The sequence below is a fragment of the Nematolebias whitei genome, chromosome 19 (genome assembly GCF_014905685.2).
Source record: "Nematolebias whitei isolate Nwh7 chromosome 19, NemWhi1, whole genome shotgun sequence".
Classification (NCBI taxonomy): domain Eukaryota; kingdom Metazoa; phylum Chordata; class Actinopteri; order Cyprinodontiformes; family Rivulidae; genus Nematolebias; species Nematolebias whitei.
This window is the reverse complement of record NC_056516.1, coordinates 27,256,712-27,277,984: the sequence shown is the minus strand read 5'-3', so window position 1 is coordinate 27,277,984 and position 21,273 is coordinate 27,256,712. Positions and strand designations below refer to the sequence as shown.

Below are 21,273 nucleotides of genomic sequence, written 5' to 3'. Positions count from 1 at the left end.
AAAGTTGTCCGTTATAAGAAGTCTTAATTAATAGGCTCAGTTTTGAAGTAAAATGAAAAGCAATAAAATATTTTACTTTTAAAATATCATCTTAGGGCCAGATGAGATGTTAACAAGGGCCTTATTTGGCCCTCGGGCCTTGAGTTTGACACGTGCAACTTCCTGTTCCACCATTTCAACATTTTCTTTGCCTTTGTAATGTTCTTTTTTTGCTTTGCTCTTCTCTCTCCCAGCTTTGTGAGAGAGACAAATTAGCCAATTTTATTTTACAAATATCCTTTGCTAGATCTATTTCTTTGCCTGCACTTTATCCAATCTGTTATCTGATTTGTCTCCTTTTTTCTGTGTTCTGTTCTCCTCCGCAGTGAAGCGATCAGTAGATTTTAAATCGCGAGGCGTTAAATTATTCCCTGGCAAAGACTCCAGCAACAAGTTTTCAATATGTGAGTTCAAATCTATGTGTCCCTTTTGGTTAATGAACTAACATGTAATGTTTTTTTATTTTTTTTTTATTTTATTATTATTATTTGGTGCGAGCTTGATTTGCATTTATTTTTAGGCTTGTTTTTATTTTGCATTATTAATTTATCCTGTTTAAAGGGCTTTTGTGTTCAACACTTTTGTGCTTTTGATAAGTTTATAAAACAAAAAAAAAATATTTATCACAAAAATATCCTTTTCTGATCATTGTTTTAACAATGTGGTAATGGTAAAATGCATCATGTGGGAATTTTTAATTGATTTTTATGCACAAATGTGTTGAAAAAAAACAAAGTTCTTATTTTGCAGGATGCTGTTTCTGCATTCTGCTTGACTTTGTGTTATCTGTGCGTTGGCTTTTTGTGCGTGCATGTTCAGGTCGTGGTGTCTTGCATCGTCTTTGTTTGCTTTGGTTTATTTAATCGTGGCTTCCTCTGATAAGCTTAATTATGGTTTGTTTATGACTTGCTTGCCTCATGCTTGATCAGGGAATGCGAATCAGCCTCTATGTTACTGTTTATTGCCCACCGCCCACCTCCTGCCTGTTTAATTTTTTTCTTTTAACTTATGCATTCACATCCTCTTCTCCTCTTTACTCTTCTCGTCTCTAAAACACCTTTAAGCTTTGGTTGTTGAGGTCATCAAAGCAATTACTGAGTTTATTAAAACATTCCTGCATTTATGCACCCCTGCAGCAGTATACTATATATATTTTTTTGTAAATTACAAAACCTCTAGATACTTTCATGTCATAAAATCCGAAGCTAATAGTTATTTCGCTGCTTTGCTTTTAAAATTTCCACAATTTCCAAAACTTTGTGAAATAGCTACATGCAACAATAAGTCACTTTGGAAGCTCACTCTTACATCAGGCAGCCTGCAGGGGAAATATAAAGGTGCTAATAACCAAGTTGTCATTTGATGTGGTGTAATGGAAAAATGGCTGTGAATATTATTTAATAATGTTCAATCCCTTTCAAGCGCCACCTCTGGAAGGACAGGCACAAAAAGCTAGGAATATCTCTGAGAAAGAGAACTTTTTTCTTCCTTCTTTCACTGAAGTTTCACTTATTAAAGCCGTCAGTGCTCAAAAGATTTATTTCCCTTTGCAGTTCCATCTAACTTTTACATCTTTGTGTATTTATTATCCAAGTCATCTGCTCTCTCTTTTACCACATTCATTTTCATATAACCTACTCAGAGCTGCACATGTTTTACTGTCCTGTGTATTAAAGGTAAATGTTTGTGGGTTTTATATATATAATTGCAAATATACTTCTATGCTTTAATGTTTTCCAACTGCTACTAAAAAAGTACACAAGTTTCTGGGTTATGTCACTGCAGCAATTAAACTGTGATGCATCAAAACATTTTTGCAATGAGATTACAGTAATATTTTACTTCCACTTTAATAAAACTAGCTTTAGTAGGCGTAAGAACAGCAGGAAAATGGTATTTATGTGCAAGGCAGTTCCTCCTGTGAAAAGAGAAGTTATCTTTTCAGTATTATTTATGAACAAGTTATGCATAGCTTCTATTATTCCACAGGGGGAAAAAAACAAACAAAAAAAACAGAACAATAGCATATACAGCATATACAGTAGTCCCTCGCTACTTCGCGGTTAGTTTTCTGCAGACTCGCTCTATCATGGTGTTTCAAAATAAGATTGGACATGACACACAATTGGCTGAGTGATGATGAGATGCACAATCGGAATGGAATTTTTATTTTAAATAAATTATTTTAAAGTACTTAGTACCTGCTGCACCCGTGTGCAACCCACATTGCAGGAGAAGCTTCCTCCTGCAGTGTGTCGTATCTCGGCTCTGCAGAGAAGTGGGAGTGGCTGAGAGCAGCCGAGGCAGAGAGGGAAATCATGACTTGTTGTGCTCTTTTAGAGCGTTTAGTTTAGAAACATTGTATATATATATATATATATATATATAAACTATTACTTATTACTTGTACTAATATTCCTACTTTGCAGATTTTTACTTCTTATCGCGGGGCTTCCAGGTACGAATCCCCCGTGATAAATGAGGGAATAATGTACAGAGCAATTAAATAATAAGCATTTCCTAAGATGGCTAACTTTAACCTTCTTATTCCACAGTTGAGACTGGGACCGTGTCATTAGCGATATACATAAGCCTCTGCTTTATTAATGTTGCGCTACTTCTCACTGTTCCTTCCATAAGGCACAGCATGGCTAAATGAGTTTTGTACCCTGGTTTGTTTCAGGGAAGGAGGCTGAAGTCAGTCGAAGTTGCAGCTGCAGTTCTCGTGCTTACTAATGTCGTGAAGGCGGTGCAGCTGAAGAGCATTATTATTTAATATATGTAAATAGTTATTTTTGTAGACATTTATTTTGTACAGTTACAGCTATTTGCTAGTGCATGTGCCAGAGAGACAATTGGGACAAAGCTTTGACTCAGAAATATATTTTTGTTAATACTTTATGGAAAGAAAAAATACTGATTATATATATCGTATATTGCCATTCATCTTAAAATATTGAGATATTAATTTTGGTCCATATTGCCCAGCCCTAGTGTTCAGTATAACCACAGAGTTCTACAAAGTAAAAACTTCCATACACCTGGATGGTCATGTCATGCATGTGGATTTTTATTTTATTTTATATTGTTTGCACACATGCAAATGCACCAAGGAGATAGTTTGAGCCAAAACACAACACTAACAAACTTAGCTTGTTTTTTTTATTGCTTTGCATGCTGTGTAATCATAAATCTCGTTATTCATACGAGTGAAAATTCATGTGCGGATCCCTTGCACAATGTATTAACTGATGGAGAATTAGTAGCAGAGCTCGCACATCACAGACTGATCAGGTTTCCTGCCATGTTGGAGAGTCACGGTTGTGGTTTGATTCTACAGATGTGAATGTTTTGTGTTAATTCTGATTGGCCCAGAAGCTAATTTGCTCTGCTCTGATACTATTAACTCTCCACAGAAGCACAAAGCCTGCCTGTCTATACACACTTATTATATAGATGTGAGTTTGTATAGGTCTGTGTGCATAAATGTGTGTAATTGTGAGTTTGCACATTTTGTGTTTTGAGTGTGTGCTGATACTGTAACCAGTCCCTCTGCTGTACTGTTAATAGTCCAGATGGTCAAATTAGCTGCTCCAACAAAGCAACAAACTATCTTTTCTAACAAATACAAACACACGCACACACCGACCACCTGCTGGGTTTGTGTTAAGGACTAACATGTACTTGCATGTTAGCCAGAGAGCCCAGACAGTGTGGGTGTAAAAGGTGCAGAAATGGACAGTTGTATTGCTTTGCCCGTGTTTGTTGTATCTAACAGAGCTTTTTGGCATCCGATTTGTTGTTTAATTAAGATCAGCTACAAATGATATTTGCCAGCTTTTTTTTGACAATTCTTAGACCATTTAATATAGCAGTTAAAAAAATAAATACTTAGTTGTTTTTTTGTTGTTTTTTTGGCTATTTTCCCTATCACCGCACTGTTAAAAAAATAAATAAATAAAAAAAACAACTTAAAAGAAAGTTGATTCAAGCCATAAATAAAAAGAGCATTTGATATAATATAAATCACTTTTCTACACTTTAAAGCTAATTTAAAGTTCACTGCTCCTTTGTTTTATACTGGTGAGCAATAACCTGTTCAAGAGGCAGCAATAAGTCTACCTTAAGTAAAAAAAAACGATGTTTATTGCATGAAGAATATTAAACCCTTATCACAATATTGGCTAGCCAAACAACACAAATCGAATCATGCTGCTCCATGCATAATGTTAATCAGTCTAATGAAATAAGTATTCAGCAGAACACTCCCATGTTGTCTGTTTGAGTTGCTGCTTTAGAAGTAAGCGAAACATTATACAGAAGTAATTACATGATTCTCTTTCATTTGAATATCAGCTCATTTATTTGAATATCAAACTACAACCATAGGGTGTTTTGTTTGTCCCATAGCAGGAATAAATAAGCACATCATACAGCAGTTTTTTTTCAATCAACCGAAGAGACTGAATGAATAAATCAGGTTTACAATTAAAAAAAATAAGCAATAGTGATTTTATGGGGCGGCTGTGGCTGAGTGTTCAGAGCAGTCATCCTCCAATGCAAGAGTTGGGGGTTCGACTCCACCAGCTGTCACATGCCGAAGTGTCCCTGGGCAAGACACTGAACCCCTAATTGCCTCCGATGTGTGTCCCATCAGTGTATGAATGCGGTAAAGCACTGATTAGTCTCTTTAGAATGATTTGTTCATCTTTGTATAGATCTAGTAGAGTGCTGTATGAATGTGTAAATGAGGACACAGATTATAGTGTAAAGCACTTTGAGTGTCTTGATAAGAACGAACAGCGCTATATTAATTACTTAAAAGTTAAGTGAACAACTGTAGATCTTTCCTTTTAAATAAAAAAAGTGCAACAGAAACACAGAAAAAGTTTTGCTTATTGCAACCATATATTTAAATATCACACTCATAATGAAACAGACTCTTGGCAAAATCACCATTTGTTGCATATCATCAATTTTAAGTCTTTGTACAGTTCTGTTTGGCATCTTTGTCTAACACCGGTGATGTTTATTGTATATTGGCATAGTCAAGATCAGTATGTGTGTTTCTGCAATAATTAATAGTGTTTTGGTGGCTGCAAAGTCCCTGCCTAGCTACTGTCTCACTCTCTGTCTATCTCCTGGTCTAATCCATTTCCCGCTGTCTCTAAAGTGAATACGTGATGAAGCAGGCAGGTTTCCAAAACAGAAAGCAAAGAGCTGGAAATTTACCCAGGAAGGTTGGTGCTGAATGCTATCAAATGACAAAAACAGATGGTTTTAAGATACTGCCAGGGAGAACTGAAGCAGTTTTTTTTTTTTTTTTATGGCAAATTTTGATTCATAACAACAAACGAGTATTCCTGGCTTTTGTAAATACAAAAAAATACCAGATGAATAATGAATAGCGGTAATGATTTTTAAATTAGTTGTAGCATGCGTCACAATTCAGCTACAACTCTTGGGGATGACTGTTGCTCAGTAGTTAGAACAGTAATTGGAGGTTCAATCCCAACAGCGTGTGGTCAAATATAGAAGTGTCACTGGGCAAACACTGTGTCCTTCTTTACCACATTCATATACTGATATGTGGACCATCAGTACAGAAATGTGATCTAAAGTACTGATTAGATTCTACAGAATGACTTATTCAGATTAGGTTTATGAAGATACGGTGCTGTATGAATGTGTGTGTGTGTGTGGGTAAATATGGCCACAGATTGTATTGTAAAGGGCTTTGAGTAGCCTGGTTGGCAAGAAAAGTGCTTCATAAGGACAGACAATATACCATCTCCTGTAGGGAAAGGACAAATGAGTCTGCTGGTTGGACCCAGCTGTACTGCTTTACTACTGCCCTTTCTGTCTCATTCTAACCTGTTTTCCTGGGGATGTGCATGTTTCTTTCTCTATATAGTAAATGAAGGGGGAGTGAGACAGGCGTCTAACTCTTGCCCTGACCCCGGAGAACCAGAGAATGGAAAACGTCATGGCAATGACTTCAGGTACAATTAAAACTTGTAAACATGTTAACATTTAAACAAATATGCATATCTTAAATTTGAAAACAGATTTTTCAAAGAGTATTTATTTGCAAGTTGACAAGATATATATTTTTTTTTCTGCAGCTCTCACTCTTTGTGTGCTTATTTCTGCATATGTTTGTATAGCATTGGCAGTGTGGTGCAGTTCAGTTGTGAAGAGGACTATGTACTTCAGGGCAGTAAAACCATCAGCTGTCAAAGAGTGGCCGAAGTTTTTGCAGCCTGGAGTGACCACCGACCAGTGTGTAAAGGTAAGACCTATTATACTCCTCAGCATGCATCCCCATAGAAACACTGGGAAATAAGCTGTTCTTACAATATATGAAGGTAAAAAAAAAAGTAAAATAAACTCGGACAATCACATATGTCTAAGTGAGATGTCATAAAATACTTTAAAGTATAAGACAGTTATAATGGAAACTATAATTACTATTTTAAGCCCTTCACTATAAGTGCACAACCTCACCTCACAAACCAATTAGCCCAGCTCGTGGATATGAGAGATGAGCAGATGAGTGGGCAGTGAGTTAAAGAAGTCACATTGCAGCAGAAGGAAGACTAGTCAATGAGGGATGAAGGTCCCATACAGAAATAATAAAAAAACAAGCAAACTGGGCAGTAATTGATGGAGGCTGACCACACTTGTTAGCATGCCAGTGCGTTCTCTGGCCCCAACAGTAACTGGATTATCCCCTGCTCGCTCCTCTATCCACCAGCCTTCCTCCAAAATCCATCACACCCTCACTCTCTGGCCCTGTCAAACCCCATTGAACCCTTGGAGCAGGCTGCTGGAACTCCACACTTTACTGAGAGAAGTACAAAGGCATGTTTGTGTGTAACCTGGCCCACACTAAAAAGTGTGGTTTTGTGCAGCGTGGCAACCTGATTTGTGCGAGCAATCTGTTGTTGGATGGCAGTAAGAGACCGTCACCCATCACCCACATTCTCTAACCCAGTGGTATGGTCTCACTGTGCTAACCGTACCAGTAATATGCCACGGGGTACTGAGAGGAGATGGCTCCCACAGGGTAGTAAACATACAGACTTGCTTGGGCAACACATCAGTAAACCCCACCGAGACCAAAGGAGGAGAAAGAGTTGGTTCTAATTTATGACATTTGCACTTTGTGAGACCTCCTTGCTATACAGTAGGCAGTTTTTCCACAACAAAACACCTCTATAGTAAGAGTAAAAAGCTACAGTTTTGGTTGCCCAAGTACAACTGTGCTACAATCAATTCTGAGGTCTGAGCTTTCAAAAATAGAGACTTCCTACGCGAAAGGTCACTGATCTGATTTGGTGCCCTGTGTGACTCAATAGAAATGACAATTCCACAGGGTGGAGGCCCAATTAACACAACCTTTTCTGGATGTGGTGACACAATACAGCTTAATGATTCTCTTTAGGTGCAATCACTGATATTTCAATCCGGGACTGAAATGTGTTCTGGCTGTCTCAGTTCATTCAGAAATCACCAAAACTGTGAGGAGGGGGGGGGGGGGGGGGGGGGGTCGCAGACAGACCACTTCTGGTGCGCCTCTGAGTGAGATAGTAACAGAGTTATGCTGGTGATTTGTGTAGGAATTTAAAAAAAAAAGATGCTGCAGCTCAATAATGTGATGAACTGATGACATAAGTTTGCAACCACCCGCTCGCAGGATTTAACAGATTTATTACAGAGGGAAGATCAAATGTGCCACACCTTAGTAATTAGTTTAAAAAAATTAACCACAAAGAGGATTACTGAAGTGGGTTAATTCATTATGTTGTGTAAATGACAAAAGGGAGCTGTCCAACACACATTTACCACAACAACACCGCTGAGTTCTGCTTCCCGCCTTTTTCAGGCCCGCTCTGCCCGCTTCATTAGTGAGAGCTTACATCTGGGTGGGAAGTGGTCGGCTTCATCAGTGATTTTTGAATGACCAGAGGGAGCATAAAGATGGACCTGGTTGTGCGACCATTTTGAACATTTATGAAAGAGCCTTCTAAAACATTCTGAGTATGACCCAGGAGAGATCAGTACAAGAAATGATCTCACTTCTGAAAACTTTAAAATAGTTTTTGTCTTTTTTGGTCCTGGGTCACTGGTACACCCAAGTATAGAGCTATAGTCAGGAGAATGCAGAGGTTGCCCCTGCTCTCTGGATTTACTTTTGATATTTAGTACTTTGTGAGCGTGCTACATTTTATAGGAACAATGATAATTATGGTTCAGGACTAAGCATTATTAAAACACCCTGAACATTGTCAGGTTTGATCTCTGATAATTAAACATAATAATTTATTAGGTAGTGCCTGTGTGTACCCATAGTCGCAAAACACTCACGTAAAGTCTACACACTGTATTTCAAAGTTTATTTACCTGCTCGTGGGTGAGCTCAGACGTGCAAAACCTACACACACATATAGACAGGGGGAGGGAGGCAGAGAGCGGAGGTGTCTGTCATGTTAAATGCCAAAGTCGTTTGTCATGTCTTCCTTCACTTGGTTGCAGACTGTAGCTGGCCACACATGCTTTAACATAAAACACAGTTTTCACTGAGTATACCGCAGGACTGCTTGTGTGTGTGTGTGGGGGGGGGATTTAAATAAGTGAGCGTCAAGTTACTTTAACATAACAAATAATGACCGAGACCTTAACTGGAAAATAAAATTTGGAAGATAAAGTGAGGTCAGAGAAAATGGAGACACTGAGAGGCAAAAAAGGGATAGAACGGTAAATGGACTGTACTTTCTATCTTATCAAGATACTCAAAGCGCTTTACAACACAATCTGTGCCCTCATTTACCCATTCATCCAGCACTCAACTATTTCAGTACGAAGATTAATCAGTGCTTTATCACATTCATAATCCAATGGGACACATACAAGGCAAAGAGAGGTTCAGTGTCTTGCCCAGGGACTCTTTGGCATGTGACTGCTGGTGGACTCAAAACCCCAACTCTTGCACCGGAGGACAACTGCTCTAACCACTCGGCCACAACCACCCCAAAATTAAAATAGTCACACTTTTTTGCCCGTTTTAATCCTAAATTAGGTTAAAAATAAGCATTGCTAATCATTTGTCTATTTCCAGCAGTAAAACATTGACATAAATGAGGATTAGTAGCACCTGGGAACCTGTATAGAATTCAGACTTTGTGTGTGTTGTATTCTCAGGTGGATTCTAGCCAGCTGCAGGTTGTGCTGCCTTGCCCAGAGGTTAAAGGTTACAGATTAAACAGTAGCCTTGACTGCTCTGGGTTCCTCGTGTGAAGCAGACACAAGAGGTGACTGACCTCCTTTAGGCTCATGTTATCAAGACAGCACAGATCCTTTAGGACAGGTAGGATTTTACAATGTCAGACTAGTTTGGACATGATTATTTCACTTTGGCTCTAATTTGTTCCTGCCAAGCAACCTTAATAATGAACATATTCTTTGAAATATGACAATGATGGTACTTTTGATTGGCCCTTTATCATTTTAACAGCTTCTAGGGACTCATCTTGACTAAATGCTTTATAATAGGGTGTTAAATAGACCCAAAAGGTTGCTTTAACCTGTATGATGATGGGATGAATCTCCCCAAAGAAGGATGTGACCTCAAAGTTTTTTTTTGTCACTTTCTTCTTCTTTGGGGAGGCTGTGGCTGAGTGGTTAGAGCAGTCGTCCTCCAATGCAAGAGTTGGGGGTTTGAATCCACAAGCAGTCACATGTCAGTGTCCCTAGGCAAGACACTGAACCCCCTCATCGCCTCCGATGTGTGTCCCATCGGTGTATTAATGTGATAAAGCACTGGTTAGTCTCTTTAGAATGGTTTGTTCAGTTAGCTTTGTAGAGATCTAGTAGAGTGCTGTACGATTGGGTAAATGAAGGCACAGATTATAGTGTAAAGCACATTGAGTGTCTTGATAAGATAGAAAGACGCTATATAAATACAGTCCGTTTACCATTTCTTCTTCTTGCTAGAGCAGTGTGCAGCTACATAGAAAGCACTCAGAAATTATCCTTGTTGTAAGATATAAGCAGAGGGAGACATCTTTGTTGATCCACTAGGACTCTTAAGGAGCAGACATTTAATGTAAAAACTCTGTTGCGTAAAGACACAATTAGCAATATTCCCAGCATAAACAACTTTGACAATGCCCACTACCCTCGTTTACTGCCGTTGCTAAGAAACTAATAATTATGTGCAAGTTGATCTTTATTTTAAGCAGCTCATAACACAAGTTACTCCTACATGGTCCCATTACACAAGATGCACATACATAAGTTAGGCTCCCATGTGCTCAAAGACGAATAGTAGGAGCAAATGTTTTGCACCATTTTACTGTTTCGATAACAGCAAAGCCACAAACATTATTAAAAGACTTGCTCTTGCTAGTTTAGTCAAAGAATATTGTTAAAACAGATGCATTTTTTGTGCCTCTTCTTTGTCATTGACATTTATTGTTGTACTTGGGTGAACGTAAAGGAGAGTTGCCCTCAAAAATCTCATGATTCCTGGAGAAACTAGACTTCCGCTGAGTGAAGGACAACCCTGAAATCTTACATTCTTAACAACAACAATGCTTAAGCTTCATTTAGGCTACCTAAAATAATTGCAGAATACCATTAAAATGCTGTACTAGGAAATTGTAAACATTCCATTTCAACATTTTTAGCTCCAAATGGAGCACTTTAGCTTTAAAAGCAGACTAGAGTATAACGTCTGCTCTCTTTATTAAAAAAAATAAATAAATAATAATCCCTCAAGGGCTAAAATCTAATATTGAAATTCAAAAAGTAAAGACGCCTTGAAGGCACAAGAGGTTCATTTGGTGCTAATAGTCTAAGAAGTGGAATACATTGTATTGATGCATAGAAATGTTCTTTTATTTGTGGTATTATTCAGTAAGCTGCCAGATTCCCATTTTTTAAGATTAAGCAACCAGACAAATGTAGTTTCAGATGTACATCTATACTTCAAATCATGCAATGACTTAGGGCTGGACGATATGGCCAAAACTTTTATCACAATATATTTCTTTATTGTGGTTGATAGCGATATAATTTGATATCGAAACAATATAGAAGCCTCAGTAAAACTCAACAAACTGTTGTACACCTTTTATTTGTATTTAGCCTTAAAGAATAAATCACCGTCAAATAAACATAAAACTCTCAACTTTGTCAGTATTAATAGTTTTAACTTTAAACAACATAACCTAACAACACATGCAGCAAACATCTGCGTTTGCTGCATGTGTTTCTCTTTTGATACAGCTGGGGGTGTTGTTTCAGGGACACGTTGGCTCAAACTTTTATTGTGCTTCATCTTCTGACTCTCAGCATATTCTATCGAGTGGAAACTCTTCAGATGGAACAAGTTCGATGTGTTCCCACCGCTAGTTGGAACGTCTCTCCGGTACATTTTGCAGCACGCTGAAACCTGCAGTTTATTAGAACTTAGAAAGCCAAGCCACTTCCACACTGCCAAATTATTCTTTCCTCTCATCAATTATGCTATCATTTGCTTTCTCTTCGCTTGTGAAAGCTTGTTCAGTCACATTCTGACGGTCATGGGCACTCATTTTGAAGGGAAAACTTAATGCGTGTTGGAGATTAGCCTAGCCTAGCCTGCTACCGCTAATGCCTTCTCGACTCTAGCTCTGCGTAACAGCTACGTCACCACGCACTTACGTAGCTGTGTCGCACATTTTTTGTTCGAGTTGAAACTGAAGCGGCCGCTTCAACCCAAACAGAAAAAGAAACGCTGTAACTATATCGAAATATCGAAAATGTGCTTAAAACTCATATCATTGTTATTGAATAAAAGTATATTGTAACATATATTGATATTGAATTATTGTCCAGCCCTTCAATGACTATAAGTATATTTGTGATTATTTTACCTTTGGAAATGTTTTAGAAGGGCCTAAATGTTGATAAATGTTGGGATGGCAATCATAGAGCACTTAGTTGTAATTTTAATTATCCCTGCATTAAATATTATATACTATTCTATTGGTGAAAAGTCAAATACATTATAGTACAGCACATATCTATTTGATTCTATTTAATTTCTGACCAAAACAGGAGATACTCTAAAAAGTGTGGAACTATGTTACTCATAACTCTTATACCAAATTGACAGTTAAGTCCCTATGTTGCCTGAAAATATAATTTATACAGTTATTGACAATGTGTAAGGAAACGGTCTGAAAAGGAAATGCCAGTTAAAGTTTTGCAAATGGTGAAAGCCCAAAAAAGTGCTGCATCTGCAAAGACACAAGCTGATCTGCTTTACTCCATCTATCTTGGCACTCAGTATGCTCATTTTAGGCCACATTTTATGGAACAGATGCCAGCCAAAAAATATGTACTTCATCCAAAACAAAATGACCTCTGACTGCTCGTCCTCCACCTTTGTGGGCGCATACGAATAAATAAGTGTATTAAATGACTGCAGCAGGTAATAAGGTCAACACTCTTTCCATCTCAAGTAAGAAAACGTTTTTTTTTTTAAAGTATGTCATCCCTACTTTTAGGTTTTATCTCCCATTAAACAAAACTAGAATTAGAGGCAGGCTGCGTTTAGCTCCACACATCTCAGATTTGACATTTTCATCCAACCAGCCAACAACTAATGCGGAAACTCATAAATAAAAACGACGGAAAGGCAATCTGTCATGAAGCGTCAAGCCAGCTAACCTATTAAAGGGACGCTTCTGTCAAAACACTTTCATATAGCTAAATGTGTCTTTTGGAGCACTAAAAAGAAAACGAAGTGATTGGCTCTTGAAAATGTGTTGTATATGTCACAACAATGAACCAATGGAAAGAAACGATTAACAGCAAAAGACAGGCGAGTGTGGTAATCCCTTTACTGGAAGCTAAAGACCAAACGGAAAGCCTCAAAAGATCACAAAAATAAAATTTACAAAACCAGCTATCAAATTGCAGCGTGCTTTTTTCCACTCATAACATTTTATGGGAGTGAGCAAAGACAGAGACGGAGACTGGGAGAGGGGATCCATGTGGCACCTTGATTAATGGACAGATGGCAAGGCCACTGAGCCAACTTTTTCTCTCGGTCTGTGTCTGTGTGTAAACTCCAGGGGAGTTCAGTTGATGTGCCTGAATATACTGACTCAATGAAGGTCTATATGTCAGCTACTTTTACACAAGCCTGCACACACACTCACAGGAAGGCACATATGTTGATTTCTAAGAACTGAGAGGAAGATAAACGAGAGAACTGAAGAGTTCAGGCACTTTACAACAAGTTCAGCAAATGACTCTGCATGTTTTTCTGTGTGGGTGTGTGTGTGCGCCCATTAAAGCTCCAACCGAAATGAGTGCCATTGGAACATTGTGCACCACCTTAATGATGTCATCAATCATTCCCGGCGTACATTGGTCAATCTATCTGCTACTGTAGGCGGTTTGTTAAAAGAGCCGGATTGACCATCCTGCAGAAAGTTCTGATCTTTAATATAGCTTTTTTTTTTTTTCTGGTTTCTAAGGCTTGACTTGCTTTTTAGGAACAAGTCAAGCTTCTATGTATTTATTTATTCAAGGGAATCTATAGTTTTTAGATCTTTTGTAATAGTAGATGGAGGATATATACTGCTTCACTAGTGTGTGTACAGTAAATACACTCGGTGAGAAAATAAAAGATAATTGTGCAAAATTATGATTGCAATTGCTTAATATTATAAACTCTAGGGTATAAAAATGAAAACAAACAAAATAAATACCAATGGTAGCATTTTCAAGGGGACATGCTGCTGCAGTATCGTGCCATCTTAAGCTCTTTCCATGCAGTGTAAGCATTGGGAAACTCATCCATATGATTAGATTTTATTTTCTATTTGATTCATTTCCCCTCCAGTCATCTTTATCGTCTGGCTGGGGTACAGGGTCAGGGAGACAACCTGGAGCAGGTAAGGGTTAACCGTCCTTGGTATGCTTCAGTAACTATCAATGTATGGATGATTGAAGCTGAGCCTTTACTGCAGGGACGATTCAATAACCAACAAAGGCCGTCCTGCTGAGGAGGCAGCAGAGTCACACTACAGCTAGACTTTTGAGTGGAAAGTAGTTCAGACTGTAAGACACACTTATGAGTCAAAGTATTGAAGTTGGGTACTAAATTTTTAAAAACACTCTCATGGCAATATTTTAGTGCTTTATGGGCAACTGATGCTTTGAAACTACAAAGCAAAACTTTGGAGAAAACAGCTTGTAGCATTTAAGCTACAGTACAGGGGGCCTTGGCACAACGGTTCCTGCCTGAAACCTAATTTAATTTTGGTTCACTTCCCAAATGTTTGTGCTAAAATACTGGTTTGTGAGAGTTCAGTCAAGTAACAAAGACAAAGAAGGAAGGTCCTGGGGGGGATCATGTAGAAAATAATGTCATTTTGCTCTCACATACAAACACGGGCTCATTCCACATGCAGCTTCTGCTTAAAGTTTTCACTCCTTCTCACTATGGATTTCAACTTTTAACATCTAATAGGCCTTGTCAGTGTCTTTAATTTGATTTGAAATGTGTCAACTCTTTGAACATGCTCTTTTAACTTCGTACCCTTCAAACTGTGCATACGTAAAAAAAAAAAAAAAAAAAAAAAAAAGAGAAGATAGAGAATAGAAGAAAACAAAAACAGTTGTAGGCAAGGTGGAGCAGTTGGTAAAGCTGCCACCTCTCAGCGAGAAAGTTGCCGGCTCAAATCCTGGCCGGGGTCTGTTCTTGATGGAGTTTGCATGTTATATCCGTGCATGTGTGGGTTTTCTCCAGATACAGTAGTCCCTCAGTTATCGCGGAGCTTACGTTCTAGACACCACCGCGACAGGTGAAAAACCACAAAGTAGGAACGCTATATTTTATTTTAGCTTTATAAACCTTTCCCACACACTTGCAATGTTCTAAACTTTTAAACCTACATAATTTTAACAACAATGTATATGTACTGTACAATACTGCAAAAAAACAGCAGCCGAGTGACAGTTTGGCTCAGTTCCAGTTCGGAATACCTACCCTGCCGCGATGAAGCCCACTGCCTCGTCCAGGTTGATGTGCACGTAGATAATTTAGCTTCAGGAAGCTTCAGGATTATTTGCCATCTCTCTGCCAGTTCTGTGAACTTAATAGATGGTTACTTCTGACTTTGCACTGTAAAACTTTCCCTCCATTTCGGCAGAAAGCAGTGGCTGGAAGCACTGTTGGCTTCTGGGTAATGTAGTTCTTTTTTACGTGCGTTACAGTGCAGGCTTATTGACAGAAAACTACAAAATGGCAGCGCCTGTCCAAAGTATTTTTTTCATTAACTTTTTGTCCCATACCATCCCAATCATGTGAGTAACATTAAAGTAGACAATGGTGTGTCGTGTACAATCTTACGTTGAAAAACTGCGAAAGAGTGAGTCCGCAAAAGTCTAACCGTGAAGTAGCGATGGACTACAGTACTCTGTTTTTTCCCAACAGACCGAAAACATGCAAGTTAGACTGATTGGTAACTCTAAATTATCCCCAGGTGTGCGTGAGAGAGTGAACGGTTGTTTGTCTTGTTTGTCTGTCCCTGTGGTGAGCTTGCGACACGTCCAGGATGTACCCCACCTCTCACACAGTGACCGCTGGATCTGGGCACCAGTGACCCCCATGATCCAGAAAGGAAGAAGTAGGTAAAACATGATGGATGGATGGATGGAGACTGTTCCATTTGCAATTTCATATTGCTGTTTTACGAAAGTTGGTCATGTCTCTGAGATACAAGTGTCCTTTTAAATTCATGAACTTTAAGGAAAAAGTTACACAGCAGGTAAAAGCTGCCTCTACTGCCTTTTTGTATGAGTCACAGTGTCTCTGAAAATATAGCACTCCATCCTGATTTGGCTTCTGTCTGAGAATATTTCCCTTGTGTATGTACCATGGAGCCCCAGTTCAGTTTCAGTTCCATCATAGATATGTATTTGCTTCAACTCAATGTTTAATTCAGGCTCAAAAACAACAGAAACATACATATAAAATACTCAACAGGTGAATGGATGAGCCATCTGTCAACATCTACTACCAACGGAAGGAGTTGGTTAATCAAACACTTGCTGAAGCCAGTCAGGTGAGCAGTAAAAACATCTGTTCTGTTGAGAAATTTCTCTGCAGCCATTCCTTGTGCCCATTTAAATATAGAATAAAACAACTTTCAGCTCTCAGCAAAACTGATTATTATGTAGGATCACACAAACTTTTTGACTAATCTAAAACCCTGATGTAGATGCTGCTTCAGAGCACCAACTGATGTGAACAAACATGTCTTCGCTCCAATCATAGAGCTCAAGGATTACAAATCTGCCATTCCCAGTGCACCGAGTTGCCTCGAAATGTAACCGAACATAAATATGTTTTTATTTTATTTTATGAATTCAGGTTTTGAATGGAAACAATCTACAAATCAACCAGCTTGTTTCCCTCGTGGTTAAGTTATAGTGATAAAAGTAATTTGGTTTCGTCTTATACACCTTGGTTAGAAAAACAGTCATAAGTTACAAAAACAAAAGACAAATCAAACGACTTTCAGCTGCATCATGAAAGATTGATGACATTTTATTATAAATTATGGATTGTTAGCCTCTTTGGTAATTCTAGTGATGACTCTCTCTGCAATATTGCTGTAGCAACATGGTGCCCGTTTTTGCTGTTGGCACAGTGATGTGCTGGCCATTTGTTCAGGACACGCTGATTGAGCTGTCAAAGCACACGCATACTTACAAAGGCACACACACTTACGGAGACATGTGGATAAATCATTTTCCCCGTGCAGCTCAGGCATGCACGCACACTTTATCTCTGCATATCTCCGAGTGTATAAATCGCAATGAGCCGAGCACGAGGGAAGGTCAACTGAAGATGCATCAAGAATTAGAAGAATGAGAATCAGCTGGGCACTGTCAGGGGGAATTCAGGCAGAGATCCGGTGGAGAGAGAGACAGGCAAACACGGTAACTGAGACAAGCGCGGTATAAGGTTGTCTCTGAGGGGTCTTGTACTTGTTCTGACACTCTGTTACAGCACCTCACGGATACACTCCATTACACTCCGAAAGAAGAAACATGCTCACAAACATGCTGTGGTACGCTCCTTTTATTCGTCCCTTTCCTTTGCCCTGACCACTAAGCCTAAGTGGTAGCCTTGAAAGTGATTATGTGAGTGGGAGTGCTTGGAAAAATGCCTTTACTGCAGAGTCTACGTGACTGACCAGTATCTAGTCCCATTAGTTTTTATTATTTAGGCATATTGTCTTGGATTATTTGTAGCATTTCAGTACAAGCGCACATCGAATATGCATTTATTTTGTAAATACTGCTCATCCTCTTATTTCTTGTCTGTTGACTGTATGTATTCTTATGACCTGCCACTGAACAAACTCATTAGGAAGCAAACTCTGCTTCAAACCAACCAGAAAATTACCTCCCCAGTTGAACAGGACGACCCAAGGACAGACGAGCAGCTTCTCTGTCACATCCAGTCAGAGCACAAAACCAAATGAAGGCTTAGTTGGTTTATTCAGCACCTAGCATGTGTCACATTCAACACCCCACTGAACGCAACGTTAGCACGACTGCGAGTTTGCATGACTTTCCAGCATAAACGTTGATGTATTTACTATAATTTGATGAAGACTTTAAGAAAATCTCAGTAGTATACAGCCGCATTTCATTTTTGCATGACACATCAACCAAATGTGCCATGTTGCCCCTTGATGTCTTTTAAATGGATTGCATCTTTTAAGATACAACTTAATTTGAATCTAAATGATACTTTAGATGTTTGACGTAAATGGCTGGTAAATGTTTTATCAGTGAGTGGCACAACTCTTGTTAATCCCGTGGTATTTCACACCCAGTAGCTTCCAATTAAATAATGTTATCCAGGGAGATGTCGCTGACAGTATTGATACCATCTATGTGACCTTCTGTTCCTCGTTCTCTTCCTCACCATCTTCTCTTCCTGTACACCTACACGGTTTCTTTCTACCTCTCAGTTGTATTGGTGTCACTTTTAATTGTTCTTCGCAAAACTTCTACAGTGACCCACAAACGCCATAAAATGTGCGTCTGTGTTTATTACCAGAGTCTCTGTCTGAGCATCACCTAAATGGTTTAATTATAAAGATAATTGTCACTGCATTATTGTGCCGAGACTCAACAGGGTGCTATTGGGTTTGCTAATAACCCTTCTAAATCTGCAGTTGCCTTCACTAACAATGCCATTATGTCTTCTTTTGTTTGCTTGTTTGTTTTCTGTTTACAGTGAAGACTTGTGGCAGTAATCTTCAGGGGCCGTCTGGAACCTTTACGTCTCCTAACTTCCCGATTCAGTATGACAGCAATGCACAGTGTGTGTGGATAATTACAGCATCAAATCCCAACAAGGTACGTCTTCTCTCAGTCATTTATGCAGTCTGTTAAACAAACTTACACTGAAGTTATATTTTTTATAAAAAAAATGAAAAAAAACATTAGCATTCACTTTATTAAAACTAAGCATAATTTGACTATTTGAAATGTTTATTGTATTGCAGAAAAGTTAGTTTTAAATTGGATACTTCTGTGGGTTAATTTAGAGATAAAGCAGACTTCTTGGTTGTTTTTCTTTGACTTCTTCAATGTAAAGAATTTAAGTCAGTTGGCACAATTGGAAAGTATTATATGGGAGTGAAATAAAAAAAAATATATATATTAAGATGGAACCATACCTTTTTATGCAGGCTGTGGGTAAAGATAATAACTGCCACCAAAAGGAGAAAGTTCATGCCTACAGGTTAAGTGGAGTGGAAGTGAGGCTTCTGAAATATTAAACCAGGAAGAGCAGCATAGACTGATCAAGAGAGGGGCATGCATGACAGCTTAGATTCTACAAAAGTGTTGTGTACAAAGTGGATTTAAGTGACTTGAATGGGTTTGGTAAATATTTTAATTGAATAAAAAACAATTTAAAATTAAGAATACAAGAAAATTAATTGTTCCTACTAAGGAGTGTGGGATGGGTTGGAAATGTGATGGATATTTACCACCGGTCGCTCTGTGACCCATGAGGAATCTATCTGATTGGTATTCAGAAGCACATCCTTGTTCAACTCCAGGTCTCTGTGGTGACAGCACTGTTGTCAAGGGCAACACCTGCATCAGCATGATAGAGCTGTTCTTGCACATCGGCACAAACACAGAACACTTTTTTAAAAATATACGCGTGTTAAGAGACAACCTTTTACTGCCACTCTCACAACATGCACGTTTAGTGACTTTGCTTTTTCCAAAAAAAACAAAAAACAAAAGCTTCACTCATTTCTGTCCTAAACTCCCACACACAGAGTTCTCTGTCACTGCCCAAGGCCTCTGGTTTATGGCCTACAGCAATACATTCTCTGTTGAAGGCTACACTGTGTGTGAGACTGCTGAAGGTTACGTTACTAATGCACTCTTTGCACTGTGTGTTGATGTGCATGCGCTGTATGTCTATGTGCAAAAAAAAACCTTTGAAGATTTATGTTTATGTGTTTCGAACGATAATGGATATTGTTCAATACATTGACCTTAATGAAGCTCAGATAATCTCAGGCTGTATCAAGACATGTTATAGGCCTTTACTAGTGCTGCCTTATCGTAAACTGCTTTCTCACATACTTCATCAGGTCCGTGTCATACACAGCACTGAATCTTATGTCTATCCTTTATCACATGTCATATATACAGGCTGTCATGCACTGTACTGAATCATGCCATTTACCACCCTACACTACCTTGTGTAGCGCACACCTTGGATGGCATTCCATCAAAACAGAGGTCATCAGGGGTCTATAAATCTGTACAGCATCACACGGCAAATAGATCGACATCCATTTAGATCCAATGCAAAGGGTGGGGGCAGCGGTTAGAGCTCTCGTCTTGCAGCAAGAAGGTTGCAGACTCAAAACCTAGCTGTCTTTTCTGTGTGAGATTTGTCTGAAATGTTCTTTCAGTGCATGCAAGGGTTTTATCACTGTACTCCAGTTTTCTCCTACAAACCAAAAGTATGCATGCTAGGTTAACGGGTGTGTCTGAATTGTCAGTAGATTAGAGTGAAAGTGTGAATAGTTGTCTTTTGCCCCTTTTTCCATTAGTACCGGCATAGCACAACTCAGCACGGTTCCAAGGCTTTTCCATTAGTAACGGTACATAGAACTGGTCCTTTTTTTCAGAACCCTAGGCTCTGTGGTTCCAAATGGACCAAGCAGGTACCAAAACGTGATGTCGGAACACTGTCGGTCACTGATTGGTCGGGGCGGAGTCACTGGATCTTTCAGAAACTTGTCAAAACACCAATCGGCCATTTGCAATTTCTCAGAACTCAGAGCAGTGGCTGGACCTATTTTAAAGATTTTTAAAACAATAATGACAACACCGTGGTCTAATACGGACTTGGGGCTCGGGATGTTGGCCTTGCATGCTCTGCGGGCTCTGAGCTCCTGGTCACCACGGAGGATCATACGAGCAGTTGATTCTCAGAAGGCCGTTGCCCGGACCCCAGCCTTGTGTGCTCATGATGACCAAACCCCGATCCCGGCAGACGGGTCTGGCACATGGAGGGTAGAAACAATTTTTAAAAACATTTTACGTTTTTTTTTTTTTTTTTTTTTACAGTGAAGATAAAAAAAAAATAAACAGTGCTGGCTTTATCATGCAATCATGTTGTCTTTTTAATGACTATTAAATAATCTGTTAAAGTTAACTCAGCTGAAAAATCATAAAAAGACACAAAATTGTTGGATCTTTCAGGAATATTTCCCTCAAATATGTTTAAAGAAGAGATGCAGCCTTAAGGCCATCTTATTCTAACCCACGCATGTACAAATCACAAAACAAGAATTAAACTTTAAAGCAACTAAAAACAATTAAAATATATATATATATATATATATATATTTACCCCGCGCACAGTGATTGCTGGACATGGGCACCAGCGATCCCCGTGACCCAAAATGGAATAAACGGGTAAAGATAATGGATGAATGGATATATATATTTAAACAAGAAACAAAACCACATATCTAAACTGAACAATAAAAGTAGACACAAGGAGTGCAAATATGTCAAATGATGAAGAAAACATAAAAAAAACAATAAATATAGATGCATTTGTAGAATCTGCTTCATCAGAGATTTAATGGTGAACTAAAGTTCATT

General features: G+C 38.7%; 1 protein-coding gene across 1 annotated transcript in view; it reads left to right on the top strand.

Moving 5' to 3' along the window:
• LOC119425451 (CUB and sushi domain-containing protein 3) overlaps positions 1-21,273 on the top strand; it is a 504,865-nt gene that overhangs the window by 316,502 nt on the left and 167,090 nt on the right. The window contains exons 7-10 of the mRNA XM_037692978.1: positions 366-443; positions 5,954-6,041; positions 6,207-6,331; positions 18,362-18,483. Of these exons, the coding sequence (XP_037548906.1) occupies positions 366-443; positions 5,954-6,041; positions 6,207-6,331; positions 18,362-18,483 (413 nt within the window). The remainder of the gene's footprint in view (positions 1-365; positions 444-5,953; positions 6,042-6,206; positions 6,332-18,361; positions 18,484-21,273) is intronic.